At 31.7% G+C, this 18,362-nt stretch overlaps 1 protein-coding gene across 1 annotated transcript; it reads right to left on the bottom strand.

Annotated features, from left to right (window-relative positions):
- Nucleotides 1-7,557: 7,557 nt before the first annotated feature.
- Nucleotides 7,558-14,896, bottom strand: LOC114163947 (beta-galactosidase 6). Its single transcript, XM_028048344.1, has 18 exons — nt 14,687-14,896; nt 13,293-13,388; nt 12,903-13,015; nt 12,075-12,141; nt 11,803-11,895; nt 11,560-11,703; nt 11,343-11,437; nt 10,976-11,081; nt 10,643-10,727; nt 10,448-10,566; nt 10,194-10,358; nt 9,910-10,091; nt 9,690-9,781; nt 9,497-9,606; nt 9,284-9,391; nt 8,635-8,742; nt 8,390-8,535; nt 7,558-7,885 (listed from the first exon to the last, which is right to left on the bottom strand). The coding sequence occupies exons 1-18, from the start codon at nt 14,858-14,860 to the stop codon at nt 7,729-7,731; spliced, it is 2,160 nt and encodes a 719-aa protein (XP_027904145.1). The 5' UTR covers nt 14,861-14,896; the 3' UTR covers nt 7,558-7,728.
- Between the last annotated feature and the right edge of the window lie 3,466 nt (nt 14,897-18,362).

Below are 18,362 nucleotides of genomic sequence, written 5' to 3' on the forward strand. Positions count from 1 at the left end.
CTGTCTTTGAGGTGAGAGCAGAGGGGACGAAGTTTGGAGTGTATTGGGTGAATTGAGTGAAGCAAAGGGTGAGTGGGAAGAGAAAGATAAAGGAGGCCATTGGTGATCAAGGAAAAAGCTTGCATTCTTCAATTTTGGCAGAGGAAACCAAGTTAGGAGAGTTCGTATTGCTTGTTTTATTTTGCAATGATATGAATGTATGATCTGAACCATATTGAGACCGTGGAACCTGCTTTCTCTCGTTATATTCGCGTCTCTGGATTTTTCCAGAAACCGCCTGGCGGTAGGGCATGAACCGCCAGGCGGCTTATGTGTTTTCAGCCTATTTTCTGGGTTCGCCTATGAACCGCCTAGCGTTTGAGGGTGGCCCACCAGGCGACACAACGTGCGTCTTCTTATTTTTCGTTTTGGTTGGTTTGTCAGCGATGCCGTGGTGTTTGGGTTGTATTTCTATTGTACATATTTAATTAGCATGATGAATTATGGGATTGTAGTTACTAAATTGATTGGACATTGCATGAACTTAAAAATTTCATGAATATCAATTGGTGGGGTGATGAATTGGGGATTTCATAGTCGCACTAGATTAAGTGGTAAGGTTAGTGGAATTTCGTATATGGAGCAGTATTATGAAGGAATAATGAATATAAACATGTGAAGGCAGCCTATTGGATCGTAAATTGAGTGGAATCAGAATTGTAGGGGTTGGAATAAGGTTTGAAGGTGTTGAGGATATTTCTGGGTTCCTGGAACTGTAGGAACCGCCTGGCGGCACCATATTGGCCGCCAAGCACCACACCAGAGGTGCGTGGTGTGTTGATTCACGAAAAACGTTGTTTTTCGTACTTCTTGCGTAACAGTAACCGCCGGGCGGTATTTTAGTCCCGTCGGGCGCCAGTCGTCTGATTCTGGGCGCTAGGTGCCACCAATTTTTCTGGTTCACACAGTTTTCGTAAAATTGCATTTCCCAGTTCGTTAACCGTCCGATTTAGGTGAAATTTTGACAGGTGGTCCATAACATGTGGTTCTTCACTTTGAACACTTTGAACGGTGGAGATTGTATTTGGAGGTCAGTAGCTAGGGATATACCTTACTTAATATTGCTGATTTTGGAGTTTGTAAAATACATGAATAAGCCTTTGATTAGTTCAAGTAACTTCTAATGAAGCATAAATGGGTGCATGAGGTAAGTTAAATTTAGAATGTATGTTAATTGGGTACGAGTGAGATAATTATGTGAGATATGGTATGGATGGTGAAACTTTACCCTAGTCGTGGTTTTGTGCTTATGAATTTTTATTGAGGTACATATGCAATATTGACAAAAGTGTGGTGTCATGAGTTTATAAAAATATCAGACTGTATGATCCTAAGACGGGGTGTGTGTGGAATGTATGTGGCATGTTTAAAGGGGTAAGTGAAGGAGAGTATGGGTGCATGACAATACTTGATTTGATGGCATGTTTGAATGGGTGTGGTGTAATCTTATTATAGTTGTATGACTGGAAAACCAGGCTGTGTTGTAAATTGTTATGTTGTATGATTGGGATCCCTTAGGGATCTGTTTAAGTGCCAAGGAACCAGTAACAGTGTGCTACTGGTATGGCGCCTGGCGGCGCGAGCGAGCCGCCAGGCGGACGGAACGCAATCAGCGACAATGGTCATAGCGCCTGGCAGTAGGGAGAGTTCCGCCAGGCGGAATGGTGCAGCAAAGACTCTGATGGTGCGGTGGCGCCTGGCGGCGCGAGGTAGGGACGCTAGGCGGTGACGATGCAGTGATGATGTTGTAGGCGTGTGGCGCCTGGCGGTGTGTGATGCCCGCCAGGCGGTCTGAACCTAGTGTGTGCCTAGCGACGTGGGATGCGTGCCAAGCGGTTTTGGTTCAGTGATGGTGCACGAGGAAATGTTTCTACACAGCTTTAGGGGATGTTCATGATGCGATGCTTTGGTTGGGGGCCCAGTTACGAGTGTAATCTTGTATTGGGTAACACGTGACCACTCAAGGTTGTAGCCTGGTGGTTTAGGAAGTCCAGTGGAGTGATTCTGATAGAGTTTTGGTAGTCTGGAACAGCTACAAACTTTATGTTTGTTTCGGGGAGCTCCACTTGGTGTCACGGTGAGATGTTGTGGCAAAGTTATTCCCACATGTGGACTATCAGGTGGTGGCCTGTAGTCAGAGGGGCGAGTAGACACTCGCGCAGCAAAGATCGATCATCGTTCTCACCTAAAGGGTATAGAAATGATAGACGTCTAATGAAAGTATTGGAAGTGGAGAAGTAAGGAAAAAGGGAGAAGAATACTAACTCGGGGTTTAAGGTTGCGATGTTGTATTTAACATTTTATGTGTTTGGTTTTATTTAAATGAGCTCACCCTATCTGTGTGTGTGGCAATGATCTTGTAACTTGTTACATGGGAGCAGATGATAATGCAGGTGAGCAGGCGGATACGTAGAGACGGAGTGGGGATCGCGACGGGATTATTTACTCAGTTTTATTATGATTTACTTTTGTAATTTTTATGGTTTGATTTTGTAATAACGGAATAGTACGATTTTAATTACTACGGAAGCGATGTTGAACTTTTAATTTTCCGCGTTTTTGGGAAATTACGAGAATAAATGCGATGTTTTATAAATCTTATTTCTTATTTATTTTTAAATAGTAATTTCCGGCTAGGACGTTACATGGAGAACGGGCTTGAGTACTACAATTTCCACAAAAAATATCACTACTAGGTAAGTGTTGAGAATCCAAGTGAGTCTAAGTTCCATGTTGAGTAAAAATGAGAAAGTTTAGCAACATATAAGGATGAAGACCCATAAGCCCACCGCCTTAAGGTTTTAGGTTGAGAGTGGTGTCAATGCCTTATATGTGAGTTGGGCTCATATCCCATTAGTGTTAAATCTCCCCGGTGATCCTCTCTCGAAAGACTCAACAATGGTATCAAAGTTTGGGTTTGTGTGGTAACCGGCTTAGACGAGGCCTTGTATCGAAAGTTTTCCTGATAGTGGGCTAGGTAAGCGAGTCCCGTTAAGAAGAATGGTTGTATGGAAAATGGGGGAGATTTTTGGGAATCCAAGTGTGAGTCTAAGTCCTACATTGAGTAAAAATAAGAAAGTTGAGCACCATATAAGGATGAAGACCCATAAACTCGTCGCCTTAAGGTTTTGCGGTAATTCTCTCTCGAAAGACCCAACAGTAAACTATTTAGTAAAGAAGAGGAATGAGAGGGGTATAAATTATCATTTCCAAAGAGAATTTCTTGATATTGCAATAGTGTTTTATGGTTATGAGTCTACTGAAGTTTTGCACCTACCACATGTATCCAGTGAAGGAGTTCTTTGATATTAGAACTTAAGAAAAATAAATATGTAAGGTACACAACATTGGTTAGTCAAACTCAAGATGTTTGATGATATAATATTAATTGGGTCAATGTAATTTTGAGTTTTCATTATAATTTTTATTAGGTTTTTAATTAGAAGGTTCAATAGTCACATGGAAAGATAAAAAAAATCAAACACACAAGAAGATGAACAATTCATGTTCTCAAGGTAGTAAATAATGATCCATATAAATAAGAATTAAAAGCAAGAAAAGAAATTAATTAAGTCGACATTAAAAATCACTAAGTGGGAATTAATGTGGAATGTAAAGAGTATTATCTAATTCATCCCATAAAATGATAATGGGAGATACATGTCAATTTTGATAGAAAATTGAGTTTTCTCTTTGTGAGAACTTTTTTGACTTTTGTTAAAGAACCTAAATTTCACATTATCATGGTAACCGGGTGACCAACCTCATGATTTATCACTAACCTTCTCCAAAATGAATATCATAACAATTTCCCTATTTTCTCATCATTTGACAACTAGAAATTTGTTTGCAAGATACAAGCACGATAGGGTGTTAATACATTTCTCAAGCGTAACCAACTTCCGGACCCGAAATTCGGTTTCACAAATCATGCTTTTCCATTCATGGTTTTCCATAAATAAACTATAAACTATGGTGGTGGCCCTAAACTCTGTTTTCAAACTTTTTATTTTTTGGTTCATCGTCTCATCGCAATTTTGGTTGTGACAATAATCAATAAGTAATTGAACTTAAAGTGTTCAAAATTGAATTGATTTAACTTCGTATAAGATTAGTTTAACGAGTTTTGTGCACAAGAAGGACATAAAAAGACATAAGACAATTGTAGGTACACCTTAACAAAATGGATTGCTTAGAAGATGAACAAAACCATTTTGGAGTGGGTAAGGTGCATGTTACTAGGAGTTGATTTTTCTATCTAATAATTAAGAGTCAATTGTCTTCTATGAAGTTTAAGTGCAAAGTAGTGAGTCATCACATTATAATAATCTAAGGGTGTTGGATATCTTTGCATTTGCACATGTAAAGAAAGATAAACCGGAAGCACAAACAAAGAGGTTTACCTTTATTAGATATGTTGGATGAGTAGAAGGTTGTAATTTTTGAAGGTTGAAACTTGGGAAAGCTAAATATTCATAAGTAGGGACGTCATGTTTGATAAAACTCGAATGACTATGATGTATAGCGATCCAGAGAAGACTCATGTTGAGGTAAAGTCTTCTAGCTTTGGATGAAATCATTTAAAGGGACTAGATAATACAATATCAAATGACAAGAATCAACCTTCTACTTCTTACTTGGGAAGGCTAAGATATGTGAATTTGCACTTCAACTATCAACTTACACATGATAGAAAGAGGAGGACAATCAAATCTACACAAAAAACTGATTTTGTTGATCTCATTTTCTATGCTTTTACTACAGTTGAAAAGATAGAAGGTACAAAGCTTAAAAGCTTCATAGGGACAAAAGGGGGTGTAAGAAGAGGTTAGTACTGCAATGTGTCATGGAAGAGGATATTAAATCTTTGGAAAGGAACCAGAACACTTGTTGATTTTTTTAGAAATTAGAAAATGGTTGGATGCAAGTGGGTATTTAAGAAAAAGGAAGGAATATCAGGTGTAGATAAAGAAATATTCAAGGCAAGACTAGTAGCGAAATGTTTTACATAAGTTGAGAAATTTTCTCACCTACGATAAAACATTGTTCGATACCAATTGTTAACTAGTACAATTTGGTGTTCGATACCACTTATGCTTTACATAAATGGAGGGAATATACAATATTTCTATGCATTGTAACCTGGAGAAAAATGTCTACATGAAGCAACCTAAGGTGTTTGTTAAAGGTTAAGGAAATGTGTGTCAATTGCATAAAGCACTATATGGCTTGAAGCGTATTCCGCAACAGTGGTACAAAAGGTTTGATGACTTCTCTGAGCAAATGCCCAAAAGAGTAGTTATGATAGTTGCATCTACATCCTATTAAGAAAAGAGAAGAGTGGCTTGTTCTTACTCTTATATATAAGGGATATCCTTACAGTCAACTAATAGAAAAATGAGATAAAATAACCTAAAAAAATATTAGACCCAAAATTTAAGATGAAAGATCTTGGTTTGTGAGGCAAATATCAGGGATGAATATACGAAGGGACCAAATGATTGTAGAGTTATATTTATCTTAACAAGTATATTTGAAGAAGGTTGTTAAGAGGTTTAGGATCATGAAACTAAACCTGTTGGTACACCTTTGAGTCATCACATCAAGCTCTCAATTACCCAACCTCCAAGTTTAGAGGAAGAAAGGAAAGTGATGACAATTATTTCATACACTAATGAAATAGAGAGCATATTGGGTAAGATGGTGGTGTAGTATATCGAAGTCAGTACATGTTATTAGTATGATTAGTAAATTCATTGCAAATCTTGGACATGCACATTGGGAAGCTTTAAAGTGAGTTCTAAGATATGTGATTGAAATAATGTCGTCTAGACTAGTGTATAAATGGCTACCCTCGTCAAATAAGTTATAAAAGGATTTGTAGATGCAAACTATGCATGAAATGTTGGAAAGGCAATTTGAAATAAGTGGGATTTTACCTACTACTCAATTTGAGTATATTGTGATAAAAAAAAGAGTGAAGGAAGCTTTGTGGTTGACCATGGTGATAAAAGAGTTGGGTATTGTTTAAGACTATGTACTATTAAAAGTGTCATACATCTAACTAGTCATCAAAAATGCCATGAAAGAACCAAACAAATCACTCCATTAGAAATGTTACTGAGTCTAAGGTCTTGAGATTAGACTTGTCAAAATGGGTTGGAACCTGCGAGCCAACCTGGCTCACCACAAGTTCGGGCCGGGTTGGGTTGACATTTTTTTACAAATTTCAATACGGGTTAATTTTTGATCTGACTCATTTAGAACCCGGCTCACCCGGATTGAACTCGTGGTGAGCCAGGTTGGCTCACAAACCCGCAGATAAAAGGGTCACACAAGTATTTTTTATTAAGTTGGGTTTTACATTTGGATCATGTTAGGTTGTTTTTTTTAGCCAACATGTATATAATTTGTATTTTGTTGATTTTAGTTTGTATTTGGATTCTATTAAAGTTTATTTAGATTTTAATTAGAATTATAAGTTAGTTTTGACTGAAAAAAATAAATTTTTTTTTTAATTAAGTGAACCCGTGAGTCAACCCGTTTAACCCACCAACTCGTAGTGAGCCGAACCGGGTTCGAATTTTTTTGGCTAAGTGAGCCACGTTGGGTTGACTCATTAAATGATCAATCCATGGTGGATCAAGCCAGATCGGACCGGATTACTCATTTTGACAACTCTATTTGAAATTATGAAGATCATTTTAGAGAGGAATCCAACATATATTTATACAAAGCACTTAATAAAATTGAGATTTAAATATTGTTTTGAGTTGATTAATTTTTCGTTTGAGGATATAGAAGGTAATCCAAAAACTCCTTGTAATTTAAAATTAAAATGAAAAAATATGATGTATTGATTCTAAATCATAATCATATAAAAAATACAAAAGAATATGTAATAGAAAAATGTCTAATAAAATTAAATTTAGTTAAACCGTGTATCTTGTATTTCATAGATGGTTGTCTTAAATATCTTAACGGTATTATTATATTTTGTTAATTTTATATATGAAGACTTATATTTATATTTTAAATGCGTTATATATATATATATATATATATATATATATATATATATATATATATATATATATAAACTTCTTTCATTCTTGTTTTTCATTTTTTTAGTTATTGGTGCAAACAGAAGAGAGACTGAAACCTGCCCACGATTAGATTGAGTTGTGATTCCGCAACACTGGGGTCATGACAGTATGTGTATCCTTAATTTAACATGGATCTACCGTATCTCTGTTGCTCAACACCCTGACCAATGTTTTCGCAACCACGTTCCTCTTTTATAGTGTCCCAACATTTGTAACTTATCTTATTCATGTTCTGCAAACTTCTTAAATATCTTCAACTTTATTACCACCTATCTCCATCAATGAGTTTTGATTAGGCTTAATTAAACCTACTTTTAATAAATAAAAGGTCAAATGAGATCTTTTTCCCAATAAATAACTCTATCTTGCCGCATGTATAGATCCGAAAAGCATTACAATTCATATCACAAAGAATCAATCCTGATCTGCAGAGGTTTCAAGAATATGTAATATATTATTATCATGAGTACAAGCCAAGTTACAAATGTTCCACCTCCCAGCCCAGAAAGGAAACAGATTCTGTATGTGTACTATGCATGATTTACATATTTCTTTCTCTTTGTTCCTTCTATCAAATATTAAGCTAAGCAGAAGAGGGAAATGATAATTTAGAAAATTTTTGGTCTAAATCTGTGACTGAAACAGTGTCCAAGGAGATGCCAAGAGGGTTCCCACCACCTTCCTCCACCAAAACCAAAACGTTTCCAGAGTCTTTGAGGAAAGACCGAGGCACATGATACCTGTTCAAACATATTACACAGCATTAATTACAGAACCATGATCCTCTACTCACTCTACATCACCATGTTCTCTGCAGCCAAAATCTGAGCCATTCACTGTGTTCTCTCTCTTTCTCATACTATTAGTTATTAACTAATCAATGGATTGGATTTCGCTGCACGCTGTTGACAAAAATTGCAGCAGAGGATCTGATCTGTTAATTACACTGTCTTGCAGTTAAAGTGTCTCCCTCATCTTTTCTTTACACAATATGATATAGTGTAAGTAATTACTTCCATACTGAATTAAGTTGATTTAATGGCCTTGTTTCTTCAGCTATATTTATAGAAAAAGGGTATTTTAAAAATAGTAACATTATGTGAGGTAGTTGAAATTTATTTAAAGTTCACTAAACATGTTTTTTTTTTTACTTATATTTGAGTTGAGAGGGAGTAATACAATTAAAATATCTTAAGTTAATAACACAGATGAAAGAAACTAATGGTGCTTAGGTTGTAACTTACAGTGATTGTGAAGGGTTGCCTTTGGAATCGTGAAACAAGATCCAATAACGACCAATGCCTTGTCCATTCACCCAAGCCTCACCTTTTCCCATTGAACCAAGGTCCAAGACAACAGGGTCATCTCCCTTTGGTGTGTCAAATGCAGTCTAACAATACAAATTATGATTAATCATCACCACGCTGAAATTTTGTGCTAGCTTCAGAAAATGGAAAATAGACCATTAGGGTCTTCTGCTTCATTTTACCTTATACCAAACGAGCGTTTGTTCCTTAATATTCCCCAGTTGACTCCATTCAATACCACTGCTATTTTCTCCTTTATATGCTTGTAATTGCTCCCCCAGTAATCCAATCTGTGATGTATGAAATGGGTGAAAAAAATTGGCACACAATGTAAAATTTAGCTGAGAAAAATTGACTGTTAATAAAATATAGGGTTAATTATGTTTTTAGTCCCTGAATTTTGGCCAAAAATTGGAATTCGTCCTTGGTCGAAACTTTGATAAATTTTGGTTCCTAAACTTTAAAAATGAATGAATATAGTCCTTTTAACACAATTACGTTGACTTTTTTTAACGTGTCAAATATGTTTCATGTTAATATTGGAGTTGTTTACGCCATTTGACACATTTTCGGCTCAATATTTACTGAGAAATGCGTTCGAAACCTAAGAAAAAAGTTAACAAAATTGGGTTAAAAGGACTATATTCATTCATTTTTAAAATTTAGGGACCAAAATTTATCAAAGTTTCGACCAGGGACGAATTTCAATTTTGGGTTAAAGTTCAGGGACTAAAAACATACTTAACCCTAAAATATAACAAGAAAAATAGGCAACCTGACAATGTCAACAGGTAGAACAAGATATAAAATGAAAGCAGGAGAAGAGAGAACCTTATAACCCCACAAGGAATTGGTCAAACTAAGAGACTCTTTTTCGCTGCAATCAAGTTGCACACTGATTAAACCAGCGAACCTTCTTTCAAGAAACGCCCCTGAATCCTTTTAGTGAAAACAATTTCAGATAATTGTTAGACTTATCTATTACAAAGACAAAGGAAGATATGCATTGTACAATCTTTTTATCAATTCCTTAGAATATTATACCGGAAGTCCAACCATAACACTAAGTATAGAAAGGTTGTTTGTCCCTTCATGTAATGTAACTGGGAGCTCTAAGGTGAAATTTTTCACATCATGATTTCCATGTGCCCCTCCTAAAAGGTATAGTTAGTCAGAACAAAGTTGTGAATTAATCTTTGGACTAAACTTTGGATAAAGTATGTGCATATTTATGTACCTATGTATGTGTTGTTCACAAATGCATGGGCAACATGAGCAGCAGACTGAACTCTAAGTGTTGGTTTGCTGCAAGATAAATTGTTTTCAAACCTGTTTGAAAAGACAATGGCTTCAGTTTTCACTTCAAAGTTTATGAGCAATATACTGATGTGAATCAAAAATGAAATGGTAGTAATGAATATGTATTTGAGTGCCAGAAATTAAGCCAGATAACTAACCTATGAATATACCAAAGGTAATCCGTTTGGTCTTTGGTTGTATTCATTTGCTCAAGAAATGAATTTGATTTTACTGAGGTGTCTTCAAAGCTTGGAATGACATCTTGGAATTGCTTCCAAACATCCACTGAACTGAGTTTTTGTTTAGGACTTATGATCCTTTGGTTGCTTGTGGTATTTACCTATAAGCAGAAAATAATGTAAAAAGGTTGCATGAAAACAAACAAAATTGACCAGAATCGGTGTATATGTATGTAACTAATTTTGACCAAGTAATAATTTACATTTGCAGTGTTGAAAGCCACATTTTGACAATCAGGTAAGATGCTAATTGACTTGGGGAGCAATTCGTATGATCTGTTGCGGAATTGCACAGTGACCTTCTTTTGTATATCATTGTTTATAAGGAATGCAACACATCCTCCTTTTTCTTCTTCAAAGACATAACCCTGATCAAAACATGAAACAGTTTTAAGAATGTCTGAATTATGGTTGGTTTAAATAAACCTGCTGGAGAAACAAATTTGAGGGCACCCACTTCCTGCAGTTGACCCAAAGAGAAGTTCCTCTGCACTCCTTGTAGTAAAGTGGTAGAGCAAGACTTTATTGCAGTATGTAACTGCTTGAGATGTCCATACTTGGGTTGCCTGAGTAAACCTAACATTGAAATTTGCAACATTAAAACCTGAAATTGGGTGAGACAGGAAAATAACTAATAATGTTGTACACTTACCATATTCATCAAGTGGAGCTTGATCATAATAGGCTGTTATAACATAAGCAGAGCTTGTTCTCCCAAAGTTGGTTCCTCCATGGTACTAAGTCAGTTTTCATGCAAACAACGTTAATTAGATGGACATACTCTAATCAAGATTAATTAAGATGGTTCAAATTTGAAAAGGGTTTCCCTGGATGGTACACATAGTGAAAATCTTAGCTGACTTAACTGGTACATTTTATATGCAGAAAAATAAAGCTTACTTAATTTGTTTTGTCAAGTTGTAGCAACAGAAAACAGAGAGGGAAAACCCTATCAAATCCAAGGAGAGTCTCACAGTAACAATACCATATAATAGTTGACATAGCTTCCATTTCTTGCAATAAAAAGGCTGACATGAAATGCTAGATCTTCAGCAGACCTTATGTACGGCTGTCCACCATATACTTGATAGCTTCAGGCCACACAAGAATTAAACGTTAATTGTGTTGAAAAGAACTTTTTCTTCAACAGAAATAACATGTAAAAGTTTGAAGTTTAAAACGTTAGTTGCATATTCTTATACTTCATACATCATTTACATTTGACAGTGTGTGGCAGAATTACCCTAACTGTGAACAAAATTATATGAAATCAATTATAGTTAAGTAATAAAAGCTGTGTAAAAATGAACAATGTATCAGAAAATTGAACATAGAGAATGCAAGAAACTTACAAAGAAGTCCAATTCTCAGTCCACAAAGCAGGTTTATTGGGGGAATTTGGTCCAGTGAAAGTTTCTCCGCATTTCATGCCGTTGCATGTGTTTATCTGCATGAATAGCAAAATTAAGTGCTTAGTTTAACTAGGAAATATTAAACCAAACATGTGATTAAGCATTGATATAAAAAATTAAAATTTATAAGCAAGTTTATGGGCTAAGTAGAACGAACCACAGGATCAGGAGCATCAGTTTGTTTGCACATAATCCATGGAACGCCGGTGTCAAGTCCCACAGCCATTTTTGCAGCCCATTGAACATACTGCGATGCTGCTTGGCCAAATGCCCTTTGAATATTATTGTATTCATTTTCAATCTTGTGTTATTCAGTAGCACACAATTAAGGAGTGTTAGTAAAACACATTAACTAAATAACAAGTTAATTATTTGTCTTTGAGAGGAATCATATATGTACCTGCGACAATATAATTGGGCCTCCTTGGGAAGCATATAAGCCCTCTTCTTTCATCATGTTCACAATTTTTGTAGTAAAATTTTGCATGTAAAACTGAACATTGGAATGCATAAATGAAAGAGCATGTAAAAAAAAAAAAGGATTCTTATTTGATAAATTAAAATAATTTTTAATATACTTTAATATATTAAAATAGTACATTTTGAAAAAACAACTAGAAGAAAATAATCCAAAAGAAATAATAAATATATTGTACCAAGTGTAGTATGTACCTTGAATGGCTCATTATCCGTTCGGTAGACAATGCCAGGGATATCATGTAACCAGAAAGGAAAGCCCCTACAATTATTTGTTTATTTAATCATTCTCAGTAAAATTTACAGTTACATACTTTAAACACAAAAATTAAAAAGATTAAAACAAACAATATATTGCAATATTAAAAGAATATGTAAATACTTAATTTGTTACCTAAACGATTACTATGAAGTTTATGATTTTTCTTTTATATAAATGTACTATTACATTTAAGTTCTAAAAAATTTTCAAACAGCAGTTAAGAATCTCTTTAATTGAGAATGATACATTATTAAAGGATTCAACTTTTCACCTACCAAATTCAATATTTATTTTAAAAGAATAAACAATTTATGTCTTAATAGTATAAAGAAGTTGTAATGTTATTTAATATTCAAACACGGTATAAAAGTTACGGAAAGAATAGTTTAGAAAATTATAAGTTTACATGGCGATTCTACACTAGGAAAAAAAAAATAGAACATACATTTCGTTCTAAAAATGAAATATATTATCATATTAATTCTTAAAAGTAATTTTTTTCTGATAATTTATTGAAAACTAAAGTTTATTTCATTTGAGTCTAAGCTTAACTATTTATTTGACATTTTAATCACTTGACTTGACACGCATTAATATTATTACTTAATTTATATATTTATTAAATTTTAGACTGAGGACATTATTATTTTGAAGATAAAAAATGGTTTTAAAGAAGATAAAAATATTATACATAGAATTTTAAAGAGTATTAACTTATTATAAAGTAAAATATAAAAGCAGAGTTGAAAGAAGAAACCTACCCATAGGTCCATTCACTCTCAATGAAAGGTCCAATTCTTAGGCAAACATACATTCCTTGAGCTTTAGCTTCCTTTATGAATCCGACAAGGTCATTTCGCCCACTGAAATCATACTGTTCTCACATTTAACCCTAATTAATTAATTAATAATCTCTCTTTAACATTTTTCATGAAAACTAAAACAGTAAAACATAATTATTCCAAAGTAAATTATTCATTTAGGGTGAAACTGAAAAAACGTCTTTAGTATTTTATTAAGAAATTAAAATTTGGCTTTAGCATGAGTTATTGATGAAGCAAAATTTCCATGTTATCGTGGAGTTTGTTTCTCTTTTGAGTCACTTTTTGTGTATAAGATGAAAAGATATGAAATGGAAGCAGAAAGAATACCTTTCCTGGTTGGGGCTCGTGAAGATTCCAAAACACATAGGTTTGAATAACGTCCACTCCTCCTTCCTTTGCTTTCGCTATCAAATTTGGCCACATCTGCATTTCAACAATGCTTTCATTTCTCAAAAACGCTTACTTTACCTCTTTTTTCTCCTTTTCTTCTCACTTTTTTCCTTCAAGTCATTCATATGTGAACGTGAAGTCTACTCAAGACAAACTTCAACTCATATTTTAATCTCACACCATCTCATATCATGTTATAACACCTTTAACCACCTTTTTATATTCTATATTTTTTTCAACTTTTTTTATTTTTATTCTATATATTTTAAGAGTGGACTTAAAGTCAAATACAACTCATCCTCATAATACTGATATGTGTTTGTTAAACCTTACAAAATATTTCTAATGTCACACATATATGTTACGATAGTCGAACTAAATAATAGATAACATAACAATGATCCGATAACGGTAGTTCGAATAGTCTGAAAAAATAATAAATTTTATAAATATCAAACTCACTCTAATATTATATTAATTAAGAAATGAATTTTAAATTTAATTCAATTTTATAAAGTCAATTTATAAGGTAAGATTTTCATTTAATCGGATATATAACGTTAATGGTCTCTTGAGGTTCCAAATTATTGGTTGTGAGACCAGAATGTTTGAGGAAAAGCTCCTCTATCATTTATTCATGCATAAAAAAGAGTTTTCAGTCATACCCGTGACGCAATAGTATACTGTAAAAGGTTTGGTTGTGTGGTTCAAAAGGGATTGCATGCTATGAGCTATGAACAGTGCAGGTGGGTTTGTTGAAAAAAGGGCATACTTAATTAAATGCAGAGACAGAATGTGTGATGAAGAAGGACAAATGTTTTGAAATAAATGTTATGTTTATTTAAGAGGTAAATAAATAAAATAGTTTGGGAGATAATGATAATAAATAATACAGAGTTTGGGAATAATGAAGTATCTTAAATGAAAATTTTGGAAAATGAAGTTACTATTAATCGTTTCTTTCATTTCCCATCTGTTTCGTGTCATTTTTTCGACATTCAAAACACGGTCACAAGTTTACATCTGAACCAGGTGCAAAGGAAGTATGAACCACTTTAATTAATAAATTAATAAATCATGTAGTAATCAATGAGCAGGAAGCATTGTTCAGACACAAAAATCCAGAGAGTGTGACTTCTTATACAAGTCCGTGATCTATTCCTGTTACTTAAATTGAGGTGTAAGAAATGTGCTTGTAAAGAACACACGTGAATGCAGAAAAGATTTGAAGTGTATCTGCTGAACAAGAACTTGTATGAATCAGAGATGAAGAATCGGAGACATGCATAATATGATGATGATGATGATGATAGCAGAGACATAACACATACCTGAGGAGTGCTGCGAGGATAATGAATTGAACCAGCGAAGAGAATTTTCCTCTGTCCATCAATGATGAGAGATCTTCCATCGTATGTTACCTCAGATTTAGCACAAAACGCTTCCCTTGCATTACAGATTCTCCATGACACTAACACCATTACCATCACCAACCACTTCTCCATTTTTTCTCAACTCTTCTATCTCTCTTTATCTTCCTCTCTCTCTCCCTCTATCACCACTTTATGTGAGAAAGAATATATATATATATATACACGCAGAATAATATTTTAACTACTAAATTTTTACAACTTTCTCTTACAATATGATGTGTCATTTTTTAAGTGGTTTTGAAATATTGAGAATGAGAAAATGGAAAAATGGAGAACCACTTGTAAGAGAAAGTTGTCAAAATTTAGTAGTCAAAAAATCATTTTCATTTATATATATATATATATATATATATATATATATATATATATATATGAATTATTTAAAATTTTATTATTTTTTTATTTTATACTAACTAGTTATTTATTATTTCTTTTTATTTAGTTATTTTGTAAGTAAAAAGAAAAAGCTTAACTACTTATTTTGTCCTCGTTTTAGTTAAAAAGTTGCAAATAAGTACTCATTTTTATTTTTTATCTTTGTTAGCAAGTAATTTTTTATTTATTTTTTAAATTAAAAAAAATTATAAACTAACACCATAAAAATGATCGAATTTAATCAAATTTCAAAAAATTAGAACTTGAAACAAAAGTAAAGATTAAGACCTACTTGCAATTTTTTAATTAAATTAAAAATAAAAGAAATAATTAAGCCTATATAAAAAATAACTACATTAAATAAGTATTCGAAAGTAGGAGAATGAGATATTAAACATAGTTATGCAAATAAAAAAAATTAAGTGACAAGAAAGTCACATCCAAAAAGTAATTTTAAAATAAGAAATATGTACATCAATCAAAATAATAATTTATTATTATTATTATTTGTAATTATTATTTTATCAAGTTTTATATATTTAAGGTTAAATAAATTTATCAAAATTTTGATTACAAAATTAAATTCAAACATTTTTGAAATTTAAAAGTTAAATTGGATTAAAATTTTAAAAATAAACTAATTTTAATTTTCATTATAAAATAAAGTAAAAAAAATACACTTATCACATATATTTATGATAAGAAAGAGAAATAATTATTTTCAATACCTTATATATTAATAAATAAATATGAGAGAGGATTGTTCACGAATTAACAGAGAGAAAGGTTGTTTTTATCCTAAGATAATTAATATTAATTTGATTTATTAATTTAAAATAAAATAAAAATTGATATTTAAAGAAATTTTTATTTTTATTTTATTAAAAGTAGAACTAAATAAAAAACTGATATATAATCTGTTATTATAAAATAAATAGAATTAAAAATTAATATGGCGGTTACAATTAAAGTAACATAATTAAGGTTTTGTTGTCTTTTGATTCTTGTTTACTAATTAAAATACAAAAAAAATTTAAAGAAAACTAAAAAAAATATTTATTTATAAATTAAAATTAATTATTAAAGTAAATTTAAAAAGTGATGGAATTTTCTTTTAGAAATTAGTTTATATAATTTGATTTTAATTTGTAAACGAGTTTGAAGAGAAATATGCTAAATGTTTCAATAAACTAACTACTAAACTGGAATTGTTATACGTTATAATGAATTTTTTTTCTATTTATAGAGTAAGTTTGAGAGTCTTACGACACTCATTCTTAACGGAAATAAAGTTTTTTTTCAATTTTGTAAATGAGGTATTTAAACTTTAAAATTAATTCAAATAAAATATAGACTTGCCGTAGTCATAATTTAACTCCTTAAATAGTAAAAACAATTCTAATTTAATAACACATTTAATATTTTAATTATAAATTTCTATACATACTCCAATTTAGTGAATTCTCCTTAATAGAAAACATAATATTTGCAAACAAAGAAACCCCTAGAATAATAGTTGAACAATTCATTACAAGAATTAATGCAAGCTAATAATGGTATATGGAATGACTTTATCTCTTTTCTTCTTCTTTTTTCTTTTTTTCTTTCTCTCCCTATCTCAATAAATCACACAAGAGACTCAATTAAAAATTCTAAAAAGATTCAAAATATAATTTAATCTAAAATAAAATAAAAAATTATTATTTAAAATAATTATTATTTTCATTTTATTAAAAGTAAAATTAAATAAAAAAACTAATATATAATCTCTTAATGTAAAATAAATAGAATGAAAAATTAATATGACTATTACAATTAAAAGTAACATAAATTAATGATTTTATTGCCTTTCGATTCTTGCTTATTAATTAAAATACAAGTTTTTCTATAGAAATACTAAAATACAAAAATTTAAATTATTTATAAATTAAAATTAATTTATTAATAAATTATAATGTAAATTTAAAAAGCAATGGAATTGGTTTTTAGAAATTAGTTTATATAAGTTGATTTTAGTTTATAAAAGAGTTTGAAGAGAAATTTGTGAAATGTTTTTGTAAACTAATAATTAAAGTGGAATTATTTTGGATCATAATATATTTTTTTTCTATTAATCGATTAAGTTCGGGAGTCATATGACTCTCATTTTTAATGGAAACAAAAGTTTTTTCTCAATTTTGTAAATGAGATATTTTATTTTTAAAATTATATAAAATAAAAATATAGAAATGTGATAAAAATCCTCATAATTTAATTCCTTGAATAGTAAAAAAATTGTAATTTAATAACACACTTAAAAAATTTTATTTTAATTATTAATTTCTAAATAATATTCGTATTTAGTGAATCTTCCTAATAGAAGATATAGCCCTTGCAAGCAAAGAAAACCCTAGACTAATAGTTGAACAATTCCTTACAAGAAAAGCAAGCCAATAATGGTATATTCAATCACTTTATCTCTTTTTTTTCTTTATCTATCTCAATAAATCACAAAAATTCAATAAGTTCTAAAATTTATCTGGCATTGAAAATATATTTAAGTTTAAAATAAATAAAAAATGATATTTAAAGTATTTATTATTTATTATTTTATTAAAATTAAAACTAAATAAAAATAACTGATATTCAATCCATAATATAAAATAAATAGAATAAGAAACTGTTATGACTGTTACATTTAAAAATAACATAAATTAATGGTTTTGTTGCCTTTCCAAACTTGATTATTAATTAAAGGCTTAAATATCTTTTTGGTCCTCATTTGTTGTAGTGTTTGTTGCGGATGGTCTTCATTTTGACACAGAATGTTTAAAATGGTCCACATTCTTAGAGAATGTATAAAATGGTCCTCATTTTCGCAATTCGTGTTTTATTTGGTCATTTTCTGTAACGTCGTTTAAATCATTAACGGAGCATTGTACAGGTGACACGGTTTGTATTAGGGTGTGTTACGTGTACTGTACATATTATTATTCATGCAGTTAGGTTCTGGTCCAAATCTAGATTTAGTGGTCGAGCCATATGCGACACAATTGTCAACAATATGAGTGAAGCTTTTAATAGTGTCATAGTGGATGCAAGAGGCAAATCCATAATCACCATGCTCAAGGAAATCAGAGTTTATTTAATGGAAAGGTGGACCACCAAGAGAAAAAAGGTTACAACTTTTGAAGGAAACATCTGCCCCAAGGTCCTTGAC

Source organism: Vigna unguiculata, chromosome 9, assembly GCF_004118075.2.
Source record: "Vigna unguiculata cultivar IT97K-499-35 chromosome 9, ASM411807v1, whole genome shotgun sequence".
Taxonomy (NCBI): domain Eukaryota; kingdom Viridiplantae; phylum Streptophyta; class Magnoliopsida; order Fabales; family Fabaceae; genus Vigna; species Vigna unguiculata.